Source organism: Phyllobates terribilis, unplaced genomic scaffold (assembly GCF_046119375.1).
Source record: "Phyllobates terribilis strain yellow unplaced genomic scaffold, ASM4611937v1 Scaffold_49__1_contigs__length_9717188, whole genome shotgun sequence".
NCBI classification, from domain to species: Eukaryota; Metazoa; Chordata; class Amphibia; order Anura; family Dendrobatidae; genus Phyllobates; species Phyllobates terribilis.
The window spans coordinates 1,629,378-1,655,344 of record NW_027362809.1 but is presented as its reverse complement, the minus strand read 5'-3'; the positions used below and the strand labels follow the sequence as shown (position 1 = coordinate 1,655,344).

The 25,967-nt window shown below is 45.9% G+C and overlaps 2 protein-coding genes across 2 annotated transcripts in view; both read right to left on the bottom strand.

Annotated features, from left to right (window-relative positions):
* The window catches only part of LOC141191618 (uncharacterized), a 302,307-nt gene that overhangs the window by 134,744 nt on the left and 141,596 nt on the right, over positions 1-25,967 (bottom strand). The window lies entirely within an intron of this gene.
* Positions 1,658-25,716, bottom strand: LOC141191671 (uncharacterized). The gene is made up of 2 exons (XM_073661617.1): positions 25,608-25,716; positions 1,658-3,312 (listed from the first exon to the last, which is right to left on the bottom strand). The coding sequence occupies exons 1-2, from the start codon at positions 25,714-25,716 to the stop codon at positions 1,733-1,735; spliced, it is 1,689 nt and encodes a 562-aa protein (XP_073517718.1). The 3' UTR covers positions 1,658-1,732.

Here is a 25,967-nt window from a genome sequence, read left to right as displayed (position 1 = left end):
GATATCCTAGAGATGAAAAAGTTCAAGGGTGATTTGAGAGGTTTTCCAACTCTAACTCTTATGCATAAAATTTGGTGGCCCTGCAAGAAATGGTTGAGAATGGATGTGTACTCGAAATATACTTCTATGTGGACCAACCCCTATTTGAAAGAATTACAAAAGGTCGGAGGGCTTTGGGACATGGAAAAGTAAGGGAATGAAATATCTACACCAATTATACGTGGAAGGGCACTTTTGCTCATCCGAATATTTAAAGCAAACTTTTAATTGGGATAACTCAGAATTTTTCAGATATTTACAATTGCGTCACGCCGTTAGAGCTCAGGAGTCTATCTCAGATTTGACCATTTCTCTTAATGGGATACTGGACTCAGTAATAAATGCAAAGAACATGAGAGATCTTATCTCTCTGATGTATAATTCTCTGCTATTAAAGATTGTGGGAGATCTTCTGGCTACAATTAAACCTAAATGGGAGAGGGATGTGAGATTAGTCACTCAGGAGGAGTGGGAGGAAAGCCTGGAGTCACCAGGAAAATTATCTATAAATTGGACCCAAAGAAGATCTCAATTATTTCTTTTACACAGAGCCTATAGAACTCCTAGAACACTGTTTAGAATGGGCATTAGAGCAGATGATCGGTGTCCATGGAGGGGAGGAAGGGGCAGATTTCATCCATATGTTCTAGCTCCCAAGGTATGTGTGCTGGGTATGTGGAGGAGGCTAGGGATTTGCCTCCTATACAATTGCCAATAGCCAAGATTCTATATCATACTAGAAAGACTATACATAGGCATTGGTTGGCAAGCAATGCTCCCTTAATAGAAGAAGTAGTGGAGCTTTAAACAGTACTATTCTAATGGAAAAACGGGTCTATATAAAAAGGGGCCACAGCTAAATTTGGGAAACAGTGGGGGGATTGGGTTAAATGCTCAAGTGTGGCGTTGGATGAGTTGGTCAGAGACATAATATTTAACATGCTAGTTCTTTAATAGCAACATAATAGGACGGATAGAATGTTGTGCAATTCATGATACATTTAGTATTTCTACATCAAGGAGGGACGATAGTCTTATGCAAAATCAGATGGGTAAGGGATGAAAAGGGGGGGTTCTGGAGGGGAAGGTTGAGGGTGTTTTTTTAAATCCTGTAAATGTGATGTTTTATTATATGTTATATTTTCTTTATCAAACAGTCTGTAAGATTTGTATCAAACCTCCGATGCCGGCGCCATTCTAGCGGTGTCGGCACGTGCGTTCCCGGGGCTCATGTGAGGTTGTTACGTCGTCTGAGCCCAGTGAGTGCTGGAATCACTGTCTCCACCTTCAGAAAAATCGAACATGAGGAAATCTGAGAGCAGCTGCAGCCCTGGCTCCCTGTTGATGTTCAATATGTCCGAAGGTGGTGACAGGTGATAGTGAAGTCAGCACTGACTGGGCGCAGGGCTCATGTGATGTAACAACCCCGGTAATGTGAGTCCCGACACCGCTGGAACGGCGCTGGCATGGGAGCTGAGTATGAGTGTTTTTATTTTAACTAGGCCAAACATGAGGAATGACACGGGTTGTCCTAGTAGTGAACAACCTCTTTAAGATTGTACAACTTTCAGTTAAAACATTTCCAACATTCTGGACATGGAAAAGGCTTCTCCCCTGTGTGACTTCTCTAAAGTTTATTAAGAGTTTATTTTCAAGAAAAACATTTCCCAAATTAAGAATATAAAAAAAGCTTCTACCCTGTGTGACTGCTCTGGTGACTAAGAAGAGATGATTTCTTCACAAAACATTTCCCACTTTCTGAACATGAAAAAGGCGTCTCCCCTGTGTCAGTTCTCTGATGTCTGATAAAACTAGTCATGTGTGGAAAACATTTTCCACATTCTGAACATGAAAAAGGCTTCTCCCCTGTGTGACTTCTCTGATGTCTGATAAAAGTTGATAACTGTGTAAAACATTTCCCACATTCTGAACAAGAAAAAGGCTTCTCCCTTGTGTGAGTTCTCTGGTGTATAACAACAGATGATTTCTGGTTAAAATATTTCCCACATTCTGAACATGAAAAAGGCTTCTCCCCTGTGTGAGTTCTCTGGTGTATAACAGCTGATTTCTGGTTAAAACATTTCCCACATTCTGAACATGAGAAAGGTTTCTCCCCTGTGTGAGTTCTCTGATGTCTGATAAAAGTTGATAACTGTGTAAAACATTTCCCACATTCTGAACAAGAAAAAGGCTTCTCCCTTGTGTGAGTTCTCTGGTGTATAACAGATGATTTCTGGTTAAAATATTTCCCACATTCTGAACATGAAAAAGGCTTCTCCCCTGTGTGAATTCTCTGATGTCTGATAAAATTAGTCATGTGTGGAAAACATTTTCCACATTCTGAACATGAAAAAGGCTTCTCCCCTGTGTGAATTCTCTGATGTCTGATAAAACTAGTCATGTGTGTAAAACATTTCCCACATTCTGAACATGAAAAAGGCTTCTCCCCTGTGTGAGTTCTCTGGTGTATAACAGCTGATTTCTGGTTAAAACATTTCCCACATTCTGAACATGAGAAAGGTTTCTCCCCTGTGTGAGTTCTCTGATGTCTGATAAAAGTTGATATCTGTGTAAAACATTTTCCACATTCTGAACATGAAAAAGGCTTCACCCCTGTGTGAATTATCTGATGTTTGATAAAACTAGTCATGTGTGGAAAGCATTTCCCACATTCTGAACATGAAAAAGGCTTCTCCCCTGTGTGAATTCTCTGATGTCTGACAAAACTAGTCATATGTGGAAAACATTTTCCACATTGTGAACATGAGAAAGGCTTCTCCCCTGTGTGGGTTCTCTGGTGGCTCTTAAGACTCTTTTTCTGGCTAAAACATTTCCCACATTCTGAACAGGAAAAAGGCTTCTCCCCTGTGTGTGTTCTCTGGTGAATAACAAGATTTGATTTCCTGCTAAAATATTTCCCACACTTGGAACAAGAAAATCTGTTCTCTGTCGTATTAATTTTTTGATGTATAGGAAAAGACTTTTCGTGGGGAAAACTATTACCACATTCTGAACGTGAAAATGGCGTCTTTGCTTTAGGAGCAGTTCGTTTTTTAATGCTTATTTTGTGACTATGATTTTCCTTAGTAGTCGGTAATGAATCAGAAGACAGGACCTGTTTCAAATGATCAGATGACAGATCTTTGCTGTGAAGGGATGATGGTATATCTGCAGTAATGGCATTCACTTCAATTGTATCCTGTGGGATCTCAAGATCATCTGATTTAAAAATTGAAGATGTCAGCTGTCCCTCTGATCTCCTGGTACAGTCATCTGCTATGATAAAAATCAATTATTATGTTTCAATAAAATATCCTTGAATTTTATATTCTTTAACATTTCTACTTAAACGCTCTGTAAAAATATGAATTATTCAGCAAGACAATGACAGTTCACAATCTAATAGAAAACCTCATAGGATGAACCTGTTATGTTGGGAAAAATAATACCAATAAAAAGTTCCACTCATTCCGCAAAGAACAAGCCCCCACTCAGGCCTATCATCTGTCGGTGGAAAAACGGAGGTTTCCACATTATTAGTGTCTCAAAGGCTCTTGAAGAGCAACATGGCTTCCATAAACCAATTAAGCAATATCTGCTCTCCCAAAGTAAAATCTCCCCCTCACTTCAGAGCCTTGCAGTGTGCTCAAACCACATTTAGCCTCCATGTATTTGGCATTACTATAGTGAGAAGAACCCATTTAATTTACAGAGTGTGTCTCCTGGAGCACAATCTGGGCACTATGTGTTGGGTAACAAAATGGCAAATGTGCAATTTTCACTCTATAACATCCACTGCGTGCTAATTTCTGGAAAGAGGCTGTGGAGTCAAAATATTCCCTACTTCTAAAGAGTAATTCATTCAGGGTTATAATTTCTAAAATGGAGTCACTTTATGGGGATTTCTACTGCTCTAGTTTTCAGCCTTTTGTCATATTATGGCTTCTGCAAATGGTGGGTCCCATCTCCTTTGGGTTCTGCTCCTGCGAGGTCTGCTTCTGTCACCAGGTGCCATCTTATTCATCCTGCAGGCAGCGCTGGTGATGGAGGAGACATCAGAACCAGAAGCTCTGGGCGGCCCAGGCCCTGTCCAGCCACTAAGATTAGGTTGCCTGGGACCTGTAGTACCATCCAGTCTGGCAGTATGGGTGTGTGTACTGTCCAACTGAAGTAATCTGCTCCCTACATCAGCCATTTGGAAAGCACCGCACCCTACTAAAGCTGGAAGCATATTGCCGGAAGCTGCCAGATACAGCCTTGTTCTCCTCTGGTTCAGTCCTCTGGGCTCAGCTCCTGGCTTGTGTATTTGTTTCCTGTTGTGACCCCGGCCCGTTTACTGACTACTTTTGTGTCTTCTGATTTTGCATTTTCTCTTCTCTCCAGGTTCTGACCCGGCTACCTGACTATTCTTCTTCTCATCTCACTCCACCGAATAGCAGGTAACACCGTGGCCCAAGCCTAGGGGTCTCTGTGTAAGTCCAGATACGGAGAAAACGGAGTAGATCGCGCCAAGCCTGTTCATGGTGACCATCTTTTGAGCTGTCAGGTGACCATGAACAGCGCCCCCAATACATTGTATCTGAAATATATTCCAGCAAAATCTGCATTCAAATAGCTAAATGGCGCTCCTTCCCTTCTTAACCCTCCGTCAGGGGCAATATGTTTCATAACGAGTTTAGGGGCATTGCGCCTGTCAGGCACAGCCTAGAAAATTGACTATATTTTCCTTTTTTTTAAATTTCAATGCTCTAAAAGTGATCAGTTACCTTAATAGGAATGTAATAAATGAGAATACACATAATCAGGTGGAAAAAAAATGTTTACTAACCAGACAAACCACTGAAAATAGAGAAATGAAACTAAGTGAGCTGCGCCTGTCAGATCAATTGCCCCTGACGGAGGGTTAACTCTGCCATGTGACCAGATAGTAGGATATAACCGTATATAGGGTATTGTTGGTGGAAGGTGGAAAATAATTTGTAAGGTCCATCTGTATCTTATTATCCTTTGTGAAGAATTCCAAAGATATCACCATTTAATGTGACACACGTCAGATTTAAAAAATGGGGCCTAATTAGGAACAGAAAACTGGCTGCGGGAAGTGGATTAATCAGAGTATTTTGGGAACTAACCACTGTAGTCGAAAACTGTAAGTATAGACAGTAACATCTACTGAAATGATCAAACTCAACAGTCTCCATCAGTAAGAAGTGAGTAACTAGTGGTGAAACCTCTCGGGGGTAATTAGAGTATGGGGCTCGGTGGCTCTTGGCAATCTAAACTATCGTAAGGGACAATATTTTCTGTCAGATGAGTTTCAAGATGAAATATTAGACGTTCAAAGAGAACTTTTTATAATAGTGCAGAACTGAGGTGTCTTAAATTTAGCTTAGAGATATATCATGGCACAGGTGTAATGTTTTTTATGTAGTTTATCGCAATCTTGTTTGAAGTTAGTTGGTTTTAAAATAAATTGAAAAGTGAGGATAAAGGCAAACTCTGTTGTTATTGTACAGAAATTCACACTTGGCCTCACTGCACATTTGATATTGTCGATTATAAAAGCAAAGTTTGGTCAAAAAGACTGGACCTGGTCTTGTAGGGACCATATGAGCACATTCAGTGGCACAGAAAGGACTTTTAATGCCCAAAGTCATTTGAACAGTTTTGTTTTGGGTCGAGGAGAATGTTGTGATCTAGCGGCAAAATGGTGATCACACAATTGTGATACAGCCGGACTACACCACTGATAAAGCAGCCACAGCCGGTGATTGAGAAGAATCTGTGACTTCTCTGCATTTAGTGGTTACTACTCACCTGGGTAGTCATATGTAGGAATCTCCTCTTTACACCACTCATCACCCCTCACATATGCCTCTATAGTATTAATATGGGTCGGATCTTCACCCTGAAACAAATATTGTAAAAGTCACAGACAGATGAGAAGTCCCATCTATGATCAGCTCTAATCCTGCCATCTCCACCGTCCTCAGTACACAAGTATAAAACATACAATACTGGTGGATAAAACAAGACTCAACACAAGACCTTCACAGCCGTCTACGCATCATAGGGTGTAACGGGTCTGGGAGGCGGAGCCTCTGAGCAACAATACAAGGGGGCGGTCCTTGTAAGGAAGCGGGTGGCTCCCGGGGAAGACGGGCAGGTAGTCACGGCAAGTGACAGGGACAGTCTCTGGGTAGAAGGGCAGGTAGTCACGGCAAGTGACAGGGACAGTCTCTGGGTAGAAGGGCAGGTAGTCACGGCAAGTGACAGGGACAGTCTCTGAGTAGAAGGACGGGTACTCACGGCAAGTGACAGGGACAGTCTCTGGGTAGAAGGACAGCAGACAGGTGGCTGGTGAGAGCTCCCTGGTGAGCGGGCGAGAGTCTCTGGACAGGCAGGTGGTCACGGCAAGTGACAGCAGAGCCTCCAGGTAGGCTAGCAGACAGGTAGCAGGTGAGCGCTCCCAGGTGAGCAGGCAAGAGTCTCTGGACAGGCAGGTGGTCACGGCAAGTGACGGCAGAGCCTCCAGGAAGGCTAGCAGGCAGGTAGCAGGTGAGCGCTCCCAGGTGAGCGGGCAGGCTGGTCCATAGACAGACTGACAGGTGTCGGAAGGCAGACCGTCGGACCGCAGGCTTGCAAGCAGGTAAACGGATATCAGGCAGGTATCAAGCAGGAATCTGGCAGGTGACTGGCAGGTAACTGGTAACGGGACCTGAGGGCTGAAGCAGAGTGAAGGCTTTGCAACAACATTGCTCGGACACCTCCATTTTGGAGGAGGTGCCTTATATATGATGAGGTCCTCCGGCCATTGGCCGGGGACTCCTTAGGACGGCGCGCGCGGCCCCTTTAAGAGAGGGGGAGCGCGCGCGCGCGCCCTAAGCACAGTGGCCGGGAAGCAGCGCGCGCTGCCAGCAGAGCGGGAGGAGGACGCCGGGCACGGAGTGGAGAGGTGAGGGGAACAGCGTCCCTGCCTAGCAGGAGGCAGGGACGCCGACGCTACAGTACCCCCCCCTTTAGGCCCCCCCCTTTTTTAGGCCAGACAGAAATTTATCAAGGATGAGAGGGGCATGGATGTTCTCACGGGGCTCCCACGTTCTCTCCTCAGGACCAAACCCCTTCCAATCTACCAGAAAAAAGGTCTTTCCTCTTACCCTTTTGGTGGCCAGAATGTTCTCTACCTCAAACTCGTTTTCAGCGGAAACCGGAGCAGGAGGCGTACCTGTAGACTTGGAAAAAGAGTTAAGTACCACGGGTTTGAGGAGAGATACATGGAAGGAGTTAGGGATCCGCAAGTTGGCCGGGAGTTTCAATTTATAGGCCACTGGGTTGATTTGTTTGATAACTTCTAGTGGGCCGATGAACCGAGGCCCTAACTTGTAGGAAGGAATCTTGAGCCGGACATACTTGGACGAGAGCCAGACTTTATCTCCAGGACGGAATTGTGGAGGATCCAGGCGTTTTTTGTCAGCGTGTTTTTTCATCCGCTCGGACGACTGAAGGAGTGCGGATCGGGTACTCTCCCAAATGGAGGAAAATTTGCTAACGAGAGATTCCGCAGCCGGATTGTCCACCGAGGTGGAGACGGGAAATGGGATCCGAGGATGCTGACCGAAGACTACAAAAATCGGGGATCTGGAGGAAGATTCGCTCTCGTGATTATTGTAAGAGAATTCGGCCCATGGCAGGAGATCCACCCAGTCTGAATGGTGGGCATTAACGAAGTGCCGGAGGTAACTGGTCAGGATCTGATTGATCCGCTCCACTTGACCATTGGACTGTGGGTGGTATGCGGAGGAGAAGTCCAGGGTGACGTCTAGCAGCTTACATGTGGCTCTCCAGAAGCGTGAGGTGAACTGAACCCCACGATCTGACACGATGTGGAGGGGCAGGCCATGGAGACGGAAGATGTGGCGGATAAAGTCTTTAGCCAGCTCGGGTGCAGACGGGAGGCCTGGCAGGGGAATGAAATGAGCCATTTTGGAAAAGCGGTCAGCGACCACCCAAATGACCGTACAATCGGCAGAGACAGGGAGATCTGTTATGAAGTCCATTGCTATATGCTGCCAGGGGGCAGCAGGTACTGGAAGAGGAAGGAGGCGACCGGCTGGCAGGTGTCTCGGAACCTTGTTGCGGGCGCAGGACACACAGGCAGAAACAAAGTCTATTACGTCCTTGTGCAGGGTAGGCCACCAGTAGTGCCGGGTGATAAGCTGGAGGGTCTTTTTCTGACCGGCATGGCCAGCAAGCTTAGACGAGTGACCCCAGTGTAGGATCTTCTCCCGATCAGGTACCATTACAAACGTCTTACCGGGAGGGAGACGATTTAGACTCACTGGGGCCACCTGCATTACTCTGGCGGGATTGATGATGTGTTTAGGTTCCTCCTCAAGATCAGACACCAGGAAGGATCGGGACAAGGCGTCAGCTTTGATGTTTTTGTCAGCCGGGCGAAAATGAAGAACAAAATCAAAGCGAGCAAAAAACAAGGACCACCGGGCTTGGCGCGGGTTAAGTCTCTGGGCAGTCTGGAGGTAAGCCAAGTTCTTGTGGTCTGTGTAAATTATTACCGGGTGAAGAGCCCCCTCGAGCAGGTAACGCCACTCCTCCAATGCCAGCTTAATGGCCAATAATTCTCGGTCTCCTATGGAATAGTTGCGCTCGGAAGAGGAGAAGAGTTTGGAGAAGAAGCCGCAAGTTACCATTCTCCGGAAGACGATTTTTGGGTAAGTACCGCTCCGGCTCCAGAGGAGGAGGCGTCAACTTCCAGGAAGAATTGCTTGTTGCCGTCCGGGCGATGCAGCACCGGGGCGGAAGAGAAAGCCTGTTTTAAGGAAAGAAAGGCTTCCTCAGCTTCGGGCGGCCATTCTCTGGGATTAGTGCCCTTACGGGTGAGCGCAGAGATTGGGGCAGTCCGGGAAGAGAAGTGCGGTATGAAGAGGCGGTAGTAGTTGGCGAAGCCCAGGAACCGCTGAATAGCCTTCAACCCCTCTGGTCGAGGCCACTTCTCGATGGCAGACAGTTTCTCAGGATCCATTCGTAGGCCGGTCTGAGAAATTATGTAGCCCAAAAACGGAAGCGAGGTCTGCTCAAAGAGGCACTTCTCATATTTAGCGTAGAGGTGGTTCTGCCTGAGCCTGAGCAGAACCTGACGAACATCCCTCCGGTGTGTGGGGAGATCCGGAGAGAAGACCAAGATGTCGTCCAGGTACACCACTACGCAGGAGTAGAGAAGGTCCCGGAAGATGTCATTGACCAACTCTTGAAAGACGGAGGGAGCGTTACAGAGACCGAAGGGCATTACTAGGTATTCATAGTGGCCGTCCCGGGTGTTGAATGCCGTCTTCCATTCATCCCCCCGACGGATACGGACCAGGTTATACGTCCCACGGAGGTCAAGCTTGGTGAAGATTCTAGCCCCCCTCAGACAGTCAAATAATTCCGGAATGAGCGGAAGGGGGTATTTATTCTTCACCGTGATCTGGTTAAGGCCTCTATAGTCTATACAGGGACGGAGTGAGCCATCCTTCTTTTTGACGAAGAAGAAGCCTGCTCCCGCCGGGGAAGTAGATTTCCGGATGAATCCCCGGGCCAGATTCTCCTCAATATATTCTGACATGGATCGGGTCTCAGCAGCGGACAAAGGGTAAATGCGCCCACGGGGAGGAGTAGCGCCGGGCATCAGGTCGATTGGGCAGTCGTATGGTCTATGAGGGGGTAATGTCTCTGCCTCCTTTTTATTAAAGACGTCCGCATACGACCAATAAGGAGCCGGAAGACCAGGTAGATTGGCTGGAGTAGGAGAAGGACGGACAGGATGGACGGGAACTAAACAAGTCTTATGACAGTCCTGTCCCCAGCGAAGGACTTCTCCGGTCTGCCAATCAAGCACGGGTGCATGTCTCTGAAGCCAAGGTAGGCCTAGCAATAGAGCGTGAGAGAGTCCAGGCAGAACATGAAAGAAGATGCTCTCAGAGTGCAGCATTCCCACCTGCAGGGTTATGGATTCGGTGATGAGTTGGATGGGATGTGGTAAGAGGCCCCCATCCACGGCAGCGACAGATAAGGGTACAGCTAGAGGTTTGGTGGGAATGCGGTATTTCTCTACCAGAGACTGAAAAATGAGATTTCCGGCAGCTCCAGAGTCAAGTTGGGCTAGTTCAAAATAACGGTTCTCCCCACAGATGATAGAGACCGACAGCAACAGAGATGGAGAGGGTTTACTCTTGTCTAGGACAACCTCTCTGAGCGATCCTAGACACAGGCGTTTCCCGACCTCTCTGGGCAGGAACGGATCCGGTGCTCCTTACTGCCACAGTAGAAGCAGCTCCACTCGGCACGGCGTAACTCTTGACGGGTTTTGACCATCTTGGTCTGGTCGACCTGCATAGGCTCGGGTGAGTGCGCCTGGGGAGTAGCGGGAGAAGGGACAGGTTTCTGAAAGGTAGGGGCTAGACGTGGAAACCTCCTCTCATGGGTGACCTCTTTGGCGCGTTCCTGGAACCGGATGTCAATCCGGGTGGCAAGAGTTATTAAGTCGTCGAGAGTGGTAGGTATGTCCCGACCGGCGAGTTCATCTTTAATACGGCCGGATAGACCCTCCCAAAAGACAGACACCAGGGCGTCGTTATCCCAGGCCAGCTCCGAAGCAAGGGTACGGAACCGTATGGCATATTGGCCCACGGTGAGATTTCCTTGATGGAGGCGTAGCAGAGATTATGCGGATGAGGTCTTCCGTCCGGGTTTGTCGAAGACTTTCCGGAAAGCCGTGAGAAAGGCTGGCAGGTTGGACACCAGGGGGTCTCCTCTCTCCCACAGAGGATTTAGCCAAGCCAGTGCCTCCCCCGTGAGATGGGACATGATGAAGGATACTTTGGCCCGGTCGGAGATAAACTGGTAGGACAGGAGTTCAAAGTGCAGGGTGCACTGGTTTATGAAGCCCCGAGCTTGAGCGGGGTCGCCTCCGAAGCGAGGAGGTGCAGAAAGCCGGGGTCCGGGGCAGGATGCCATGGTATTGGTGGGCAGCGGCGCTGCCGGGCTGCGAGTCATGACACTAGCGGTGGTTGCTGGTGGAGCAGTCAGAGTGTCCAGGCGAGAGTTGACATTCCGCAGATGACTCAGGATGGACTCCTGTTGGGACCTCTGACGGGACAGTTCATGACATAGGTCTGAGAGCGAGGGAGCTTGGGTGCCACCGGGTTCTATGGCCCGAGCAAACTGTAACGGGTCCGGGAGGCGGAACCTCTGAGCAACTATACAAGGGGGCAGTCCTTGTAAGGAAGCGGGTGGCTCCCGGGGAAGACGGGCAGGTAGTTACGGCAAGTGACAGGGACAGTCTCTGGGTAGAAGGGCAGGTAGTCACGGCAAGTGACAGGGACAGTCTCTGGGTAGAAGGGCAGGTAGTCACGGCAAGTGACAGGGACAGTCTCTGAGTAGAAGGACGGGTACTCACGGCTTCTACCCAGAGACTGACAGGGACAGTCTCTGGGTAGAAGGACAGCAGGCAGGTGGCTGGTGAGCGCTCCCTGGTGAGCGGGCGAGAGTCTCTGGACAGGCAGGTGGTCACGGCAAGTGACGGCAGAGCCTCCAGGTAGGCTAGCAGGCAGGTAGCAGGTGAGCGCTCCCAGGTGAGCAGGCAAGAGTCTCTGGACAGGCAGGTGGTCACGGCAAGTGACAGCAGAGCCTCCAGGTAGGCTAGCAGACAGGTAGCAGGTGAGCGCTCCCAGGTGAGCAGGCAAGAGTCTCTGGACAGGCAGGTGGTCACGGCAAGTGACAGCAGAGCCTCCAGGTAGGCTAGCAGACAGGTAGCAGGTGAGCGCTCCCAGGTGAGCAGGCAAGAGTCTCTGGACAGGCAGGTGGTCACGGCAAGTGACGGCAGAGCCTCCAGGAAGGCTAGAAGGCAGGTAGCAGGTGAGCGCTCCCAGGTGAGCGGGCAGGCTGGTCCATAGACAGACTGACAGGTGTCGGAAGGCAGACCGTCGGACCGCAGGCTTGGAAGCAGGTAAACGGATATCAGGCAGGTATCAAGCAGGAATCTGGCAGGTGACTGGCAGGTAACTGGTAACGGGACCTGAGGGCTGAAGCAGAGTGAAGGCTTTGCAACAACATTGCTCGGGCACCTCCATTTCGGAGGAGGTGCCTTATATATGATGAGGTCCTCCGGCCATTGGCCGGGGACTCCTTAGGACGGCGCGCGCGGCCCATTTAAGAGAGGGGGAGCGCGTGCGCGCGCGCCCTAAGCACAGTGGCCGGGAAGCAGCGCGCGCTGCCAGCAGAGCGGGAGGAGGACGCCGGTCACGGAGTGGAGAGGTGAGGGGAACAGCGTCCCTTCCTAGCAGGAGGCAGGGACGCCGACGCTACATAGGGGAGATCTCATGACACCTTCTCTCCATCAACCTGATGATCCTGAGGAGCAATGGGATCTTCTTGTTTACAGTCATGTGGAAGAAGAGGATGGGGACATCTCTCTGGTGTTGTCCTCTTACTGGATAGATCTAGAGGAAACACATAGAGGGACTGAATTCATTCTTTATATACAGATAATTATAGGCCGTGTGTATTTAGTCCTGTCTATTACCTGGTGATGTGAGGGGCTGGGGAACCTCCATCATGACGTCCTTGTACACATCTTTGTGTCCTTCTAAATACTCCCACTCCTCCATGGAGAAATAGACAGCGACATCCTGATACCTTATAGGAACCTGACACATACAATGATATCGTCATCCCCCCGATCCCTTCATAGCGTTACTGTATAATGTCCCAGCATTCCCAGCAGTGTCACCTCTCCAGTCAGCAGCTCAATCATCTTGTAGGCGAGTTCTAGGATCTTGTGGTCATTGATGTCCTCATGTATCAGGGGGTGAGGTGGAGGTCCTGTGATTGGGCTCGGGGGTCTTCCCCATCCCTCAGACACAGGGTCCTGAGAGCGCTCACTAGAGGTCTTCTTCACTACTGTGTAATCCTGGTTATGGAGAGACACATTAATAAATCTCACTACAGACATTTCCAGAGTCCTCACCTCTCCAGTTCTGTCCATCTGTTATTCCCATAGATAAGAATGATGTAATGTGACGTCATCAGAATCTCTCACCTCTCCAGTAAGCCGGAAGAGGATCTCTAGGGTGAGGTGTAATATCCTCTCCGCCATCTTGTCTCTGTCCATATCCCTCTTTGATGGGTAAATCAGGAAAATTCTCTTATATAGAAGATCTTCACTGAAAGGATCTGATATTGTAGAGACCTGAATGAGAAGATGATGAGCTGATGGAACATCATAAAAATCCTGTGTAATAATACAATTACTGGAGATAATAAGGGGAAACATATGAGGAGATTTATTATTACAGTATTTTGTTTTCTTGTATACATCTAGTAATAAAACCTATATATTTTAGGCCACAGACAACAAGCAGTTTCTTCCTCGGAGTCTGCAGCTAAACACCTTTCTCACAAGATGGTGGTCTGATAGTTTTATGAGATGGTTGTTTGTTCTCGGCCCCGACCCTTTCACAACTCCTGTCTCCTGGTTTAATCGGAAGAGAAACACATAATGAGAACCTGGCTTACACCTCTGGGGTTTCACAGATGCGGCATTGATAAATGTCCACCATGTAAATATGCCGAACACAAGAAATAGATTTAATCACATTAAATAAAACATTTCATTACACTATGTATCACCTGCAGCAGAGAATTTGTAGTATATTGTATTCAGTGTCTGGGATGTAATGTCAGATATGTCGGCTGCACCTCCTGTAAATAAGGCAGAGAATTAATGAGCACATAGGAGACCCCACTAATCCCGCGGCCATTAACCCCTCCAACATTCCTAAGAGAACACAATGGTGACTGAAAGAACTTTCAGTTTTGTGGCATTGAAAGGGTAAATAGTTCAGGTGGAGGGAGATGGCAGAGGAGCATTGCTGAACCGTGAAGCTTCCTGGACTCTAAGGGTAAATCCATCGTACCGGAGGTTGTAAAGAGAAGGACGGATCTGATCTTACATTACTAGACAGGTGAAGGGGCCATATTGTGATGACCGGTGACTACCTCTTGAAGCTCATCAAGAGAATGCCAAGAGTGTACAAAGCAGTCATCAAAGCAAAAGGTGGCTACTTTGAAGAACCTAGAATATAAGACATATTTTCAGTTGTTTCACACTTTTTTGTTAAGTATATAATTCCACATGTGTTAATTCATAGTTTTGATGCCTTCAGTGTGAATGTACAATTTTCATAGTCATGAAAATACAGAAAAATCTTTAAATGAGAAGGTGTGTCCAAACTTTTGGTCTGTACTGTACGTATTAGTACGCCCTGGGCTGTAAAGGGGTTAAGACCCGTAGTGGTGGAGATTGGTTCCCATGGTGAAACATTAAGTGCTTGGATGGATTTTTACCTACAGCCTCTGGTTCAGGAAACTCCGAGTTACATTAGGGATTCAAAATTCATAGTGACCATTTTTGATAAATTTGAATGGCCAAAAAACTTTGGATGATTGTCCTGTGATGTGGTGGCATTATACCCCCTCAATTCCACACCATATTGCTTTAGCATGTTTAACCTACCACCTTGACACATACAGTTCGTACACTATAGAAATAAAAGAATTTCTGGTCATAGCAGTACAGTTCCTCTTAGAGCGTAATTATTTTAGCTTTGATAAAAGTTTTTTTTTACAGAAAAGAGGAGTCAGCATGGGCAGTAAATTTTCTCCTTCGCTAGTCAACATAGTGATGTGTAGGTGGAAGGAGCTTTTCATTTACCATAATGATAACACATATAGTGGACACATTGTGTGGTACGGTAGATTTATTGATAACCTCCTCCTGGTGTGGGGGGCACACAGGAGGAGGTGGTACAATTTGTACAGTACATCAACTGCAATCATTTTAATCTTAAATTCACTTAGTTCTACCATTCATCCAAAATTACTTTTTTGGATCTCGAACTTGAGGCTACCAAGGAGAAAGAATTGGTCAAAATTAATCCCCACAGAAAATCTACAGCCTCAAATTCTATTCTATCAGCTAAATGTTGTCATCCGCCACATATTAAGAGAAATATCCCTTACGGTGAGCTAATACGAACAATACGAAATTGTTCAGATAACATCACTTTTCAGAAGGAATCAGAAAAAATTTGTACCAGACTATCCAATAGGTGCTATCCCGAGTGGTCTTTAAGAAAAGCGAGTAGAATTGTCTCCAATATAAATCGGAAAGATATACTCCGAAATAAACAGAAAAATAACATTAACACATTGGATACTAGGGTAACGTTTTCTACCACCTATAGTCCTCAGTATAATAAAATTACATCTAGAATTAAAAAGTATAACCCTATTATATATCAGAGCAAGAAACTAAAAAACCTACTTTCTAATGCCATCCGCTTTGTAGCCAGGAAAGCGCCCGCTCTGGGAACCATCCTTTCTCCTAGCTTATACACCAGTGAGACTAATACTGTACAACCAAATTGGCTCAGCACAAAAGGTTTCTTCAGATGTGGAGCCAATCGGTGCAAAGCGTGTCTACATGCGGTTAAAACAGATCGTTTTATGTCCTTAAGTAATGATAGAGAATATAAAATTCATGATTTCCTCAATTGTAATTCATCAGGGGTTATATACCTTATAGAATGCACCTTGTGTAAGGTCCACTATGTGGGTTGTACCACAGGTGCGCTGAAAGTCCGTATCAGAAGACATCTTTCTGATGCGATTAATTTGGAAGCCATAAATACATCAGCAGTATCGAGGCATTTTGCGAGAGTTCATAAAAGTGACGCCTCATTCTTTAAATATATGGAGATAGAGAAGGTATATAGATCCACACGAGGGGGGGATCATAAGTGCAAACTTCTGAACCGGGAGTCCCGGTGGATTTTCACATTGGATACCACAGGGGTTAAATTCAAGACAGGATCTGATACTGCAGTATTAAGAAATATAATTCTGCATTTATTTCCATGCATGTACACTGGGTACGGAAAGTATTCAGACCCCTTTACATTTTTCACTCTTTGTTTCATTGCAGCCATTTGGTAAATTCTAAAAAGTTCATTTTTTCTCATTAAAGTACACTCTGCACCCCATCTTGACTGAAAAAAACAGCAATGTAGAATTTTTTGCAAATTTAATAAAAAAGAAAAACTGAAATATCACACGGGCATAAGTATTCAGACCCTTTGCTCAGTATTGAGTAGAAGCACCCTTTTGGGCTAGTACAGCCATGAGTCTTCTTGGAAATGATACAAGTTTTTCACACCTGCATTTTGGGATCCTCTGCCATTCTTCCTTGCAGATCCTCTCCAGTTCCGTCAGGATGAATGGTAAACGTTGGTGGACAGCCATTTTCAGGTCTCTCCAAAGATGCTCAATTGGGTTTAGGTCAGGGCTCTGGCTGGGCCAGTCAAGAATGGTCACATAGTTGTTCTGAAGCCACTCCTTTGTTATTTTATCTGTGTGCTTAGGGTCATTGTCTTGTTGGAAGGTGAACCTTTGGCCAAGTCTGAGGTGCAGAGCACTCTGGAAGAGGTTTTCATCCAGGATATCTCTGTACTTGGCCGCATTCATGTTTCCTTCAATTGCAACCAGTCGTCCTGTCCCTGCAGCTGAAAAACACACCCATAGCATGATACTGCTGTTATGATCTGCTACAAGAACTAAGGAAAGAGAGGAAATCTGTCCATACAATAGGACTAAGCTGATTCTCTACGATGCAGCGGGCAAACTGTTCCTTGTGAACAGACCCGTCTTCGTCCGCGGCTTGTCTGAACGCAGACCTATAGATTAAAGGGAGGGGTCCCTTATCTGCATCTCCAGAAGTTTCCCATTTCTCTATTATACTCTTCAAATTACATTTTGAGACTTTCTCCTCCTGTTGTTGCACATATTTTTTTTCCCTTCATCTGCACAGGTATCATTAATCTATCAACTATAATGGCCGTACCAGGTCCTGCAGGTCCTGTATCACGCACACATGACGTGGGCAGTGCACGGCATGCCGCTAGTTTTTATTCTGAGTGCTCTTATATACGGTGGTAGTTTTACACAATGTTGAGCCTGTGATCTGCAGAGTGAAATGTCTGACTACTAGAACAGAAGTATACGGCAGATTCTACAGCATGGATACATAAAGGACGTCCTGGGGGAATATACCTCCCTCCAACACTCGTCCAGTCCCTGCCTCACACTAGAGACATTTATAATAACTCCAGGACTATGGAGCTGGTCATTTTCTCATAATCTGTGGCCATTATTAGTGATCTCGCATTGTACGGTAATATCACCCTGGAGGTTGTGTTGTATTTAGTGTAATAGCGCCATCTAGAATATACAGTATATATCAGGCGATACCATGCTTTCTATAGTTAGTCGTCTTCTGTGACCTCTATAGCTATCTATTATACTTTATATTTCTTTATAATAATTTATAATAAATTACTCGATAGTTTTACAGCTTTATGATGTTTATTAATCTGCTGTAATTATAAAAGAAAGTCCAACCTTACAGTGGACACAGGTGGAAGTGTCCTCCATGATGGTGTAGGCTGAGGTAGAGCAAGTATATAGTCAGTGGGGGATCAAGATGACCAGTATTCCCCAGGGTTCCTTGTTATCAGGGAGGGACCCGGTGTATGCAATCAAAAGATCTTGTCCTCTGACCGGCTGTGTGCCATCAACAGGTAATGATCCTCTTTCCGGCTGTGTGCCATCAACAGGTAATGACCATCCGGCAGTGCGCCATCAACAGGTAATGACCCTCTGGCTATGGCCATCAATAGGTCATCACCCTCCGGCTGTGTGCCATCAACAGGTAATGACCATCCGGCAGTGCGCCATGAACAGGTAATGACCATCCGGCTGTGTGCCATCAACAGGTAATGATCCTCTGCCCGGCTGTGTGCCATCAACAGGTAATGACCCTCTGGTTATGGCCATCAATAGGTCATCATCCTCCGGCTGTGTGCCATCAACAGGTAATGACCATCCGGCAGTGCGCCATGAACAGGTAATGACCATCCGGCTGTGTGCCATCAACAGGTAATGATCCTCTGTCCGGCTGTGTGCCATCAACAGGTAATGACCCTCTGGCTATGGCCATCAATAGGTCATCACCCTCCGGCTGTGTGCCATCAAATGTTTTTATCTTCTGTCCAGTTTTGTGCCATCAAGAGGTAATGACTCTCCAGCTGTGGGCCATCAACAGGTCATCACCCTTCGGCATTTAGGCTTCTTGTCTTCTGTAAGATGCGATTCTTGAGTCTCCTGATGTTAAAAAATGTTTAAAAAATCACCGATTAAACTAATAATCTATCTAGTACATAAGCATCACAATTTATAATCTATCTAGTTCATAAGTATGACAATTTAGCTCACAGAACATACACTATGCTAAAACATTAGACCCTACAAGCAGAAATTTGCTAAACTAACATAAATATAACTGACAAATCAGTAGAAAAATCGCTACCAATGGCACAGCTCTCTTCACATCAACCTGTAACCATAGTAGATAAGAAATAGAGGACAATGCTCATAGTCAGTTATCAACAATTCGGCATGGGGCATCTCACCAGAGACATTATAATATCTAGTAGATTATAGATGGCAATAGAATTTACCAACAAGCACATAGTACGCCAAACTCAAGTACATAGTATGCCAAACCTCGACACGTTTTCCTAAAATAGGGATAAGCACTCCTGATATCCAGAAGATATATATAACCATATCATATTATTGATACAAAATATAAATGCACAGAGTCAATAAAATCACTTAAAAACACCAAACCCCATCCTTACTTTGCAAGATACCTATTCCAAAGGTGTATCTAGGTTTTCTGGCACCCGGTGCAGCAGGGGCTGGCTGGCACATTTTAGCCTGGGGGGCAAGCACACAGCAGTGGCCCATGAGTAGCGGCCCATCCTTAACATGTTTATTACCAGATGCATCATAAGCCTATATTCACACGACCGTATTGTCTAAGTGTTGCCCGTGAAAAAAGTTGACAGCACTTGGACCAGTTCAGATGAGTGTTTGTAGTGGTCAGACATAGTACATATTATTCTTATGTATTACTATTTTTAAAGCAGATATACCTTTTTAGAGATGTAGTACCAGGGGCGGACCTACCGCCCGTGCAGCCGGTTCATTGAATGGGGGCCCCCGAGGGAGAGGGGGCCCCTCCAGCCTCCAGCAGGGCCGCCATCGTGGCATGACTGCACTGACTCCAGCATGGGGCCCTCGGAGCCCCCCTCTTGTGCCTCTCCTCATGGGCCCCCCCCCGCAGGACCCCCCGCCGTCACATGACCGGAGATGTGCCTGCGCTCAGCATGGGCCCCATGCTGAGCGCAGGGACATCTCCGGTCATGTGACGGCGCCGGTACAATACTTACCCCTCCCCGTGCCTCCGCAGCGTCTGCCGCGTCCTCTGACTGTGACGTCTCAGGTCAGAGGGCGCGGTGACTTCTTTACACCGCGCGCTCTCTCCTGAGCTGTCACATCACAGAGCGGGAAGACGTGCGCAACGCTGGAGTCCGGATCAGCAGCAAGTAAGTATTTGATTTTTTTTTTTTTATGTATGGGGGCATGGGGCATTTAATGTTGGGGGGAGAGTGGGTGTGACATCCTGCATGGGGCATTATATGGGGGGGGTGACATCCTGCATGGGGCATTATATAGGGGGGGGATTGGCATCCTGAATGGGGCATTATATGGGGGAGGGGGGAATTGACATCCTGCATGGGGGAATTATATGGGGGTGGGGGGGAGGGATGTGACATCCTGCATGGGGCATTATAAGAGGGGAAGGGGGAAGTGACATCCTGCATGGGGCATTATAAGAGGGGAAGGGGGGAAGTGACATCCTGCATGGGGCATTATAAGAGGGGAAGGTGGGAAGTGACATCCTGCATGGGGCATTATAAGAGGGGAAGGGGGGAAGTGACATCCTGCATGGGGCATTATAAGAGAGGGGGGGCGTGACATTCTGCATGGGGCATTATAAGGGAGGTGGTGTGACATCCTGCATGGGGCATTATAAGGGAGGGGGAGGGGGGAATTTACATCCTGCATGGGGCATTATATAGAGGGTGGGTGTGTGACATACTGCATGGGGCATTATAAGGAGGGGGGGGTGACCTCCTGCATGGGGCATTATAAGGGAGGGGGTGGTCTGACATGCTGCATGGGGCATTGAAAAGGGGGGAAGTGACATCCTGCAAGGGGCATTATATGGGGGGAAGAGGTGACATCCTGTATGGGGCATTTTATGGGGGGTAGATGTGACATCCTGCATAGCGCATTAAAAGGGGGGTGTCATCCTGCATGGGGCATTATAAGGGGGGAACAGCTTGCATGGAGCGGTACATGGGGGCCAATATTCTGTATGGAGAGTTATATGGGGACCAGTATCCTGTATGGAGCATTATATGGGGACCAGTGTCCTGTATGGAACATTATAAGGGGGTCAGTATCCTGTATGGAGCATTATATGGTGCCCATATTACTGCATGGAGGACTATACTGTCCGGTCTGCACTGTGCACTATGAGGATTCGCCGGTTTCTGAGCTATTGTAGAATTTACAATAGATATCGCTTGTGTAATGGGGCATTATAAGGGGGGAACAGCCTGCATGGAGCGTTATATGGGGGCCAATATTCTGTATGGAGTGTTATATGGGGGTCAGTATTCTGTATGGAGCGATATATGGGGGACAGTATTCGGTAGGGAGCGTTATATGGGGGCCAGTATTCTGTATGCAGTGTTATATGGGGACCAGTATCCTCTATGGAGCGTTATATGGGGACCAGTATCCTGTATGGAGCATTATATGGGGACCAGCATCCTGTATGGAGCATTATAAGGGGGTCAGTATCCTGTATGGAGCATGATATGGTGCCCATAATACTGTATGGAGGACTATACTGTCCGGTCTGCACTGTGCGTTGTGAGGATTTGCCGGTTTCTGAGCTATTGTAGAATTTACAATAGATATCGCTCATGTAATGTAGTAAGTGAAATCCTTGGCCTTGTACTATATATATATATTTCTCTGCGGTATCTGTGCATCATGAATCATGGTATGTGTTAAAGGGGCCCACTGAAACTCTGTCACCCAGGGCCCACAAAAACCTGGAGCCGGCCCTGGGGGTAAGTATAACAAGTTGTATTTTTTTTTACATACAATTAATTAACTTGGAGTGGGGGGAATCAGAGATGCACGGGGGGGATGAGAGATGCACTGGGGGGGGGGGCCCACTACAGTCTGTGTCCGCCCCTGTGTAGTACGCTGTGTTTTTCTGCACTCCTAAAATAACATATCAGCAGAGTAAAGGTGGTCACACATAAGCCCAGGTCTGCTAGATAGATACCTATGAATTATTATTTTGTATATGTTTTCAAACATACTTGATCAATGAAATCTTCATTGTAAACTTCAACTCCACATAATAGTATATGATGTAGCAGTCACTAATTATCTTGAGTGCTTCGTCTGATGTCCGTGCACATAGTATACATAGTATACCACATACAGTACAATATATATAGGAGAATATACAGTATGACTGGTATATAGAGACGAGCAATTTGTAGAACCGTGGTCCAGTGGTCAGATGAATATTCTGTGGCTGCTGAACAGGAGCCACCACATAGTCTCCTTTTTACAGCCCCACATAGCCTTCCATATACTGTACAGTGTGAGCCCCACATAGCCTCCTATATACAATGTGAGCCCTCACACAACCTCCTATATGAGTATGAGCCCTCACATAGCCTCCTATATACAATGTGAGCCCTCACACAACCTCCTATATGAGTATGAGCCCTCACATAGCCTCCTATATACAATGTGAACCCTCACACAACCTCCTATATGAGTATGAGCCCTCACATAGCCTCCTATATACAGTATCAGTCCTCACACAGCCTCCTGCATATAGTGTGAGGACCCACACAGCCTCCTGCATACAGTGTGAGGACCCACTGTGTGAGTACAGTGTGAGGACTGGTCGTCGGATATGTTGCACGCTTATTGAGATGTGTTATTGACAGCTCTATCATTTTTCTTGCCACTGTCTTGTTAAATATACAGGTTGGATACATTTGGTGTTCATGCCATATAAATTCCTGTTTATAACGAGTACATATTTATGATAGGTAGCTTTGTTTTTCTACCATTGGCAGGCATTAACTGGATTTTAGGTCCTAGTGACGTTTTATATCTATTTTACCTACGTATTCATTAAAGGTTATGTTTTAACCTCGTTCACTACTTTAATTGCTTCATATTACCTTTATTGAGTGGTGACCTGTATGATAGTGTGTGAGCACCAGCTCCAGGCGTCCCTGAAGAGGGGCAGGGAAAAAGTAAAGGGGGCAGTGGAAAGGGGGTTTATCCAAGGAGGGGTGAGTTCAGCAGAGTATGAGAGACAGACTCATCCTAAACCAGAGGTCTCAAACACGCAGGTCGCATGTGGCCCTTCAGACTGGTTCATGCGGCCTGTGTGCACCATAGACCCCGATCGCGGCCCGGTCCAGGAGCTGCCGACAGCTGCACTTTAGTTCAGTGTATTGCTGCGCAGAGACCGGCTCTCTGCATGATACAATACCAATGCCAGCCACCGGCCTATCAGAGGCCAGCAGCGGACATCCGCGTCCCAGCGCAGCGGTGCATGACATCACTAACATGGGTAGATGTCAGCTGCTGTCCTCTGATAGGCCGTGGCAGGCATTGGTCTCTGCGCAGCAATACATTGAACTAAAGCGCAGCAGCCGGAAGCTCCTGGACCAGGCCGCGATCGCCAAGGGGTCTATGGTGTCTGCGCCCGCATATGCAGAAAGGACACCGAGGGAACGGAGGACAGGTGAGAAGAGACTTTTTTTTTTTTTTATATATATGCATGTGAAGAATGGAACAGCGGACATTCCTACAATATAGGGACCTGAATGGGGACATTCCTACAATATGGGAACCTGGATAGGAACATTCCTACAATGTGGGACCTGGATGGGGACATTCCTACAATATAGGGACCTGAATGGGGACATTCCTACAATATGGGGACCTGGATAGGAACATTCCTACAATGTGGGACCTGGATGGGGACATTCCTACAATGTGGGACCTGAATGGGGACATTCCTGCAATATGGGGACCTGGATGGGGACATATCTACAATGTGGGGACCTGGACATGGACATTCCTACAATGTGGGGACCTGGATGGGGACATATCTACAATATGGGGAACTGGATTGGGACATATCTACAATGTGGGGACCTGGATAGGAACATTCCTACAATGTGGGGACCTGGATAGGAACATTTCTACAATGTGAGGACCTGGATGGGGGACATTCCTACAAGATTGGGACATTATAACAAGATGGGGACCTAGATGGGGGATATTATGACAAGATGGGGACCTGGATGGGGGACATTACGAAAAGTTGGGGACCTGAATGGGGGACATTACGACAAGATGGGGACCTGGATGGGGCATTACTACAAGATGAGGACCAGGATGGTGCATTACTACAAGTTGAGGACCAGGATGGGGCATTACTACAAGATGAGGACCAGGATGGTGCATTACTACAAGATGAGGACCAGGATGGGTCATTACTAAAAGATGAGGACCAGGATGAGACATTACTACAAGATGAGGACCAGGATGAGGCATTAGATGAGGCATTACTACAAGATGAGGACCAGGATGAGTCATTAACACCTTTACAACCCAAGGTGGTTTGCACATTAATGACCAGGCCAATTTTTACAATTCTGACCACTGTCATTTTATGAGGTAAATACTCTGGAATGCTTCAACAGATCTCCCTGATTCTGAGATTGTTTTTTTGTGACATATCGTACTTCATGATTGTGGTAAAACTTCTTCGATATCACTTGCATTTATTTGTGAAAAAAATGGAAATTTGGCAAAAATTTTGAAAATTTTGCAATTTTCAAAATTTGAATTTTTATGCCCTTAAATCAGAGAGATATGTCACACAAAATAGTTAATAAATAACATTTCCCACATGTCTACTTTACATCAGCACAATTTTGGAACCAAAATTTTTTTTTACTGGGGAGCTATAAGGGTTAAAATTTGACCAGCGATTTCTCATTTTTCCAACAAAATTTAGAAAACCATTTTTTAGGGACCACATCATATTTAAAGTCACTTTGAGGGGTCTTTATGACAGAAAATACCCAAAAGTGACACCATTCTAAAAACTGCACCCCTCAAGGTGCTCAAAACCACATTCAAGAACTTTATTAACCCTTCAGGTGCTTCACAGGAAATTTTGGAATGTGGAAGAAAAAAATTCACATTTAACTTTTTTCACAAAAATGTTACTTTAGACCCAATTTTTTTTATTTTCGCAGGGGTAACAGGAAAAAATAGACCCCAAAATTTGTTGATCAATTTCTTCTGAGTAAGCAGATACCCCATATGTGGGGGAAAACCACTGTTTGGGCGCACGGCAGGGTACGGAATGGAAGGAGCGCCATTTAACTTTTTAAATGTAAAATTTGCTTGAATAATTAGCGGACACCATATTGCATTTGGGGAGCCCCTGATGTGCCTAAAAAGTGGAAACCCCACACAAGTGACCCCATTTTGGAAACTAGACCCCTCAGGGAACTTATCTAGATGTGTGGTGAGCACATTGAACCCCCAGGTGCTTCACAGAAGTTTACAACATTGAGCCGTAAAAATAAAATTTTCACATTTTTCCCACAAAAATGTTTTTCAGCCCTCACTTTTGCATTTTCATAAGGGTAACAGGAGAAATTGCACCATGCAGTTTGTTGCTCAATTTCTTCTGAGCAAGCAGATACCCCATATGTGGGGGAAAACCACTGTTTGGGCGCATGGCAGGGTTCGGAAGGGAAGGAGCGCCATTTGACTTTTTAAATGTAAAATTTACTTGAATAATTAGCGGACGCCATATTGCATTTGGGGAGCCCCTGATGTGCTATTATACCACTATTATACCACTGATAATCATACTATGTTTATGGCTAGGTACCCATTGGGGTTGTATCCGTGCGCCAAGTATATGTTTTCGTTATCTGATATATATTACATTCAGTATAATGTGTGTTACTCATTTGACACTTTGTAATATAGGTACCTTGCAAACCAGATAGGGTGAAGTTTAGGACCGCATACAGGTCTAGTAACCCCATAAGTATTTATATTATACCTGTGTGTAATTATTATACTTTGGTGCCGGAACTTTCTATGTCATCTACTTGCTGTACTATGAGTACCTTGTGACCACACTGCCTCATTTTTAATGGGGTTTTCCTTTTGGTTTTAGGAGCTTAACTGTCAATTTATGGGGTGTCTAATAGTTTTTTGTGACAATAAAGATTTTTTTCGATTTAATATATTTATTGAGTATTTGATCTCTTTATTTATTTACTAATTTGAATATGAGGAATGAGAATTAATATATCGCATTTTGGATATCCTCAATTTTTCAATTGTATATATGCATATATCTGAGATGAATCTTAGTATCCTTTTTTGCTTACAATTGTTTGTTTTTCTGGTGGATATAGGTTCTACAATGGACTTTCGCAGTCGAGATGCTAATTGGTCCACAAAACTTACAGACATTTTTGGTAATGGGGACACAGCCATGGGTGAGTCATCATCGCAACAGTGTCATGAATTACAAAATAGTCTTTCCAAACTCCTATATAAACGTACCAGAACCTGGTGGAACAAGGCTTCACTAGAGCAATATCTCAGTAAAGAAATTATCCCTAGAGGACTCCGGATACAGGTATTCCCATCATTTCCTATAGACGATGTTAACTTTAAATTACGATGGGAGGAAGCAAGTAAGAACTGTTCACGCATTATGCTCGAACTCCTGATAGGTCATGATA

Coding starts and splice junctions, on each gene's coding strand:
- LOC141191671 (XM_073661617.1), bottom strand. CDS start 25,716: ATGGCTGTGTCCCCATTACCAAAAATGTCTGTAAGTTTTGTGGACCAA. Junction 3,313..25,607: donor CACCAGAAAAACAAACAATT/GTAAGCAAAAAA, acceptor TTATCATAGCAG/ATGACTGTACCAGGAGATCA.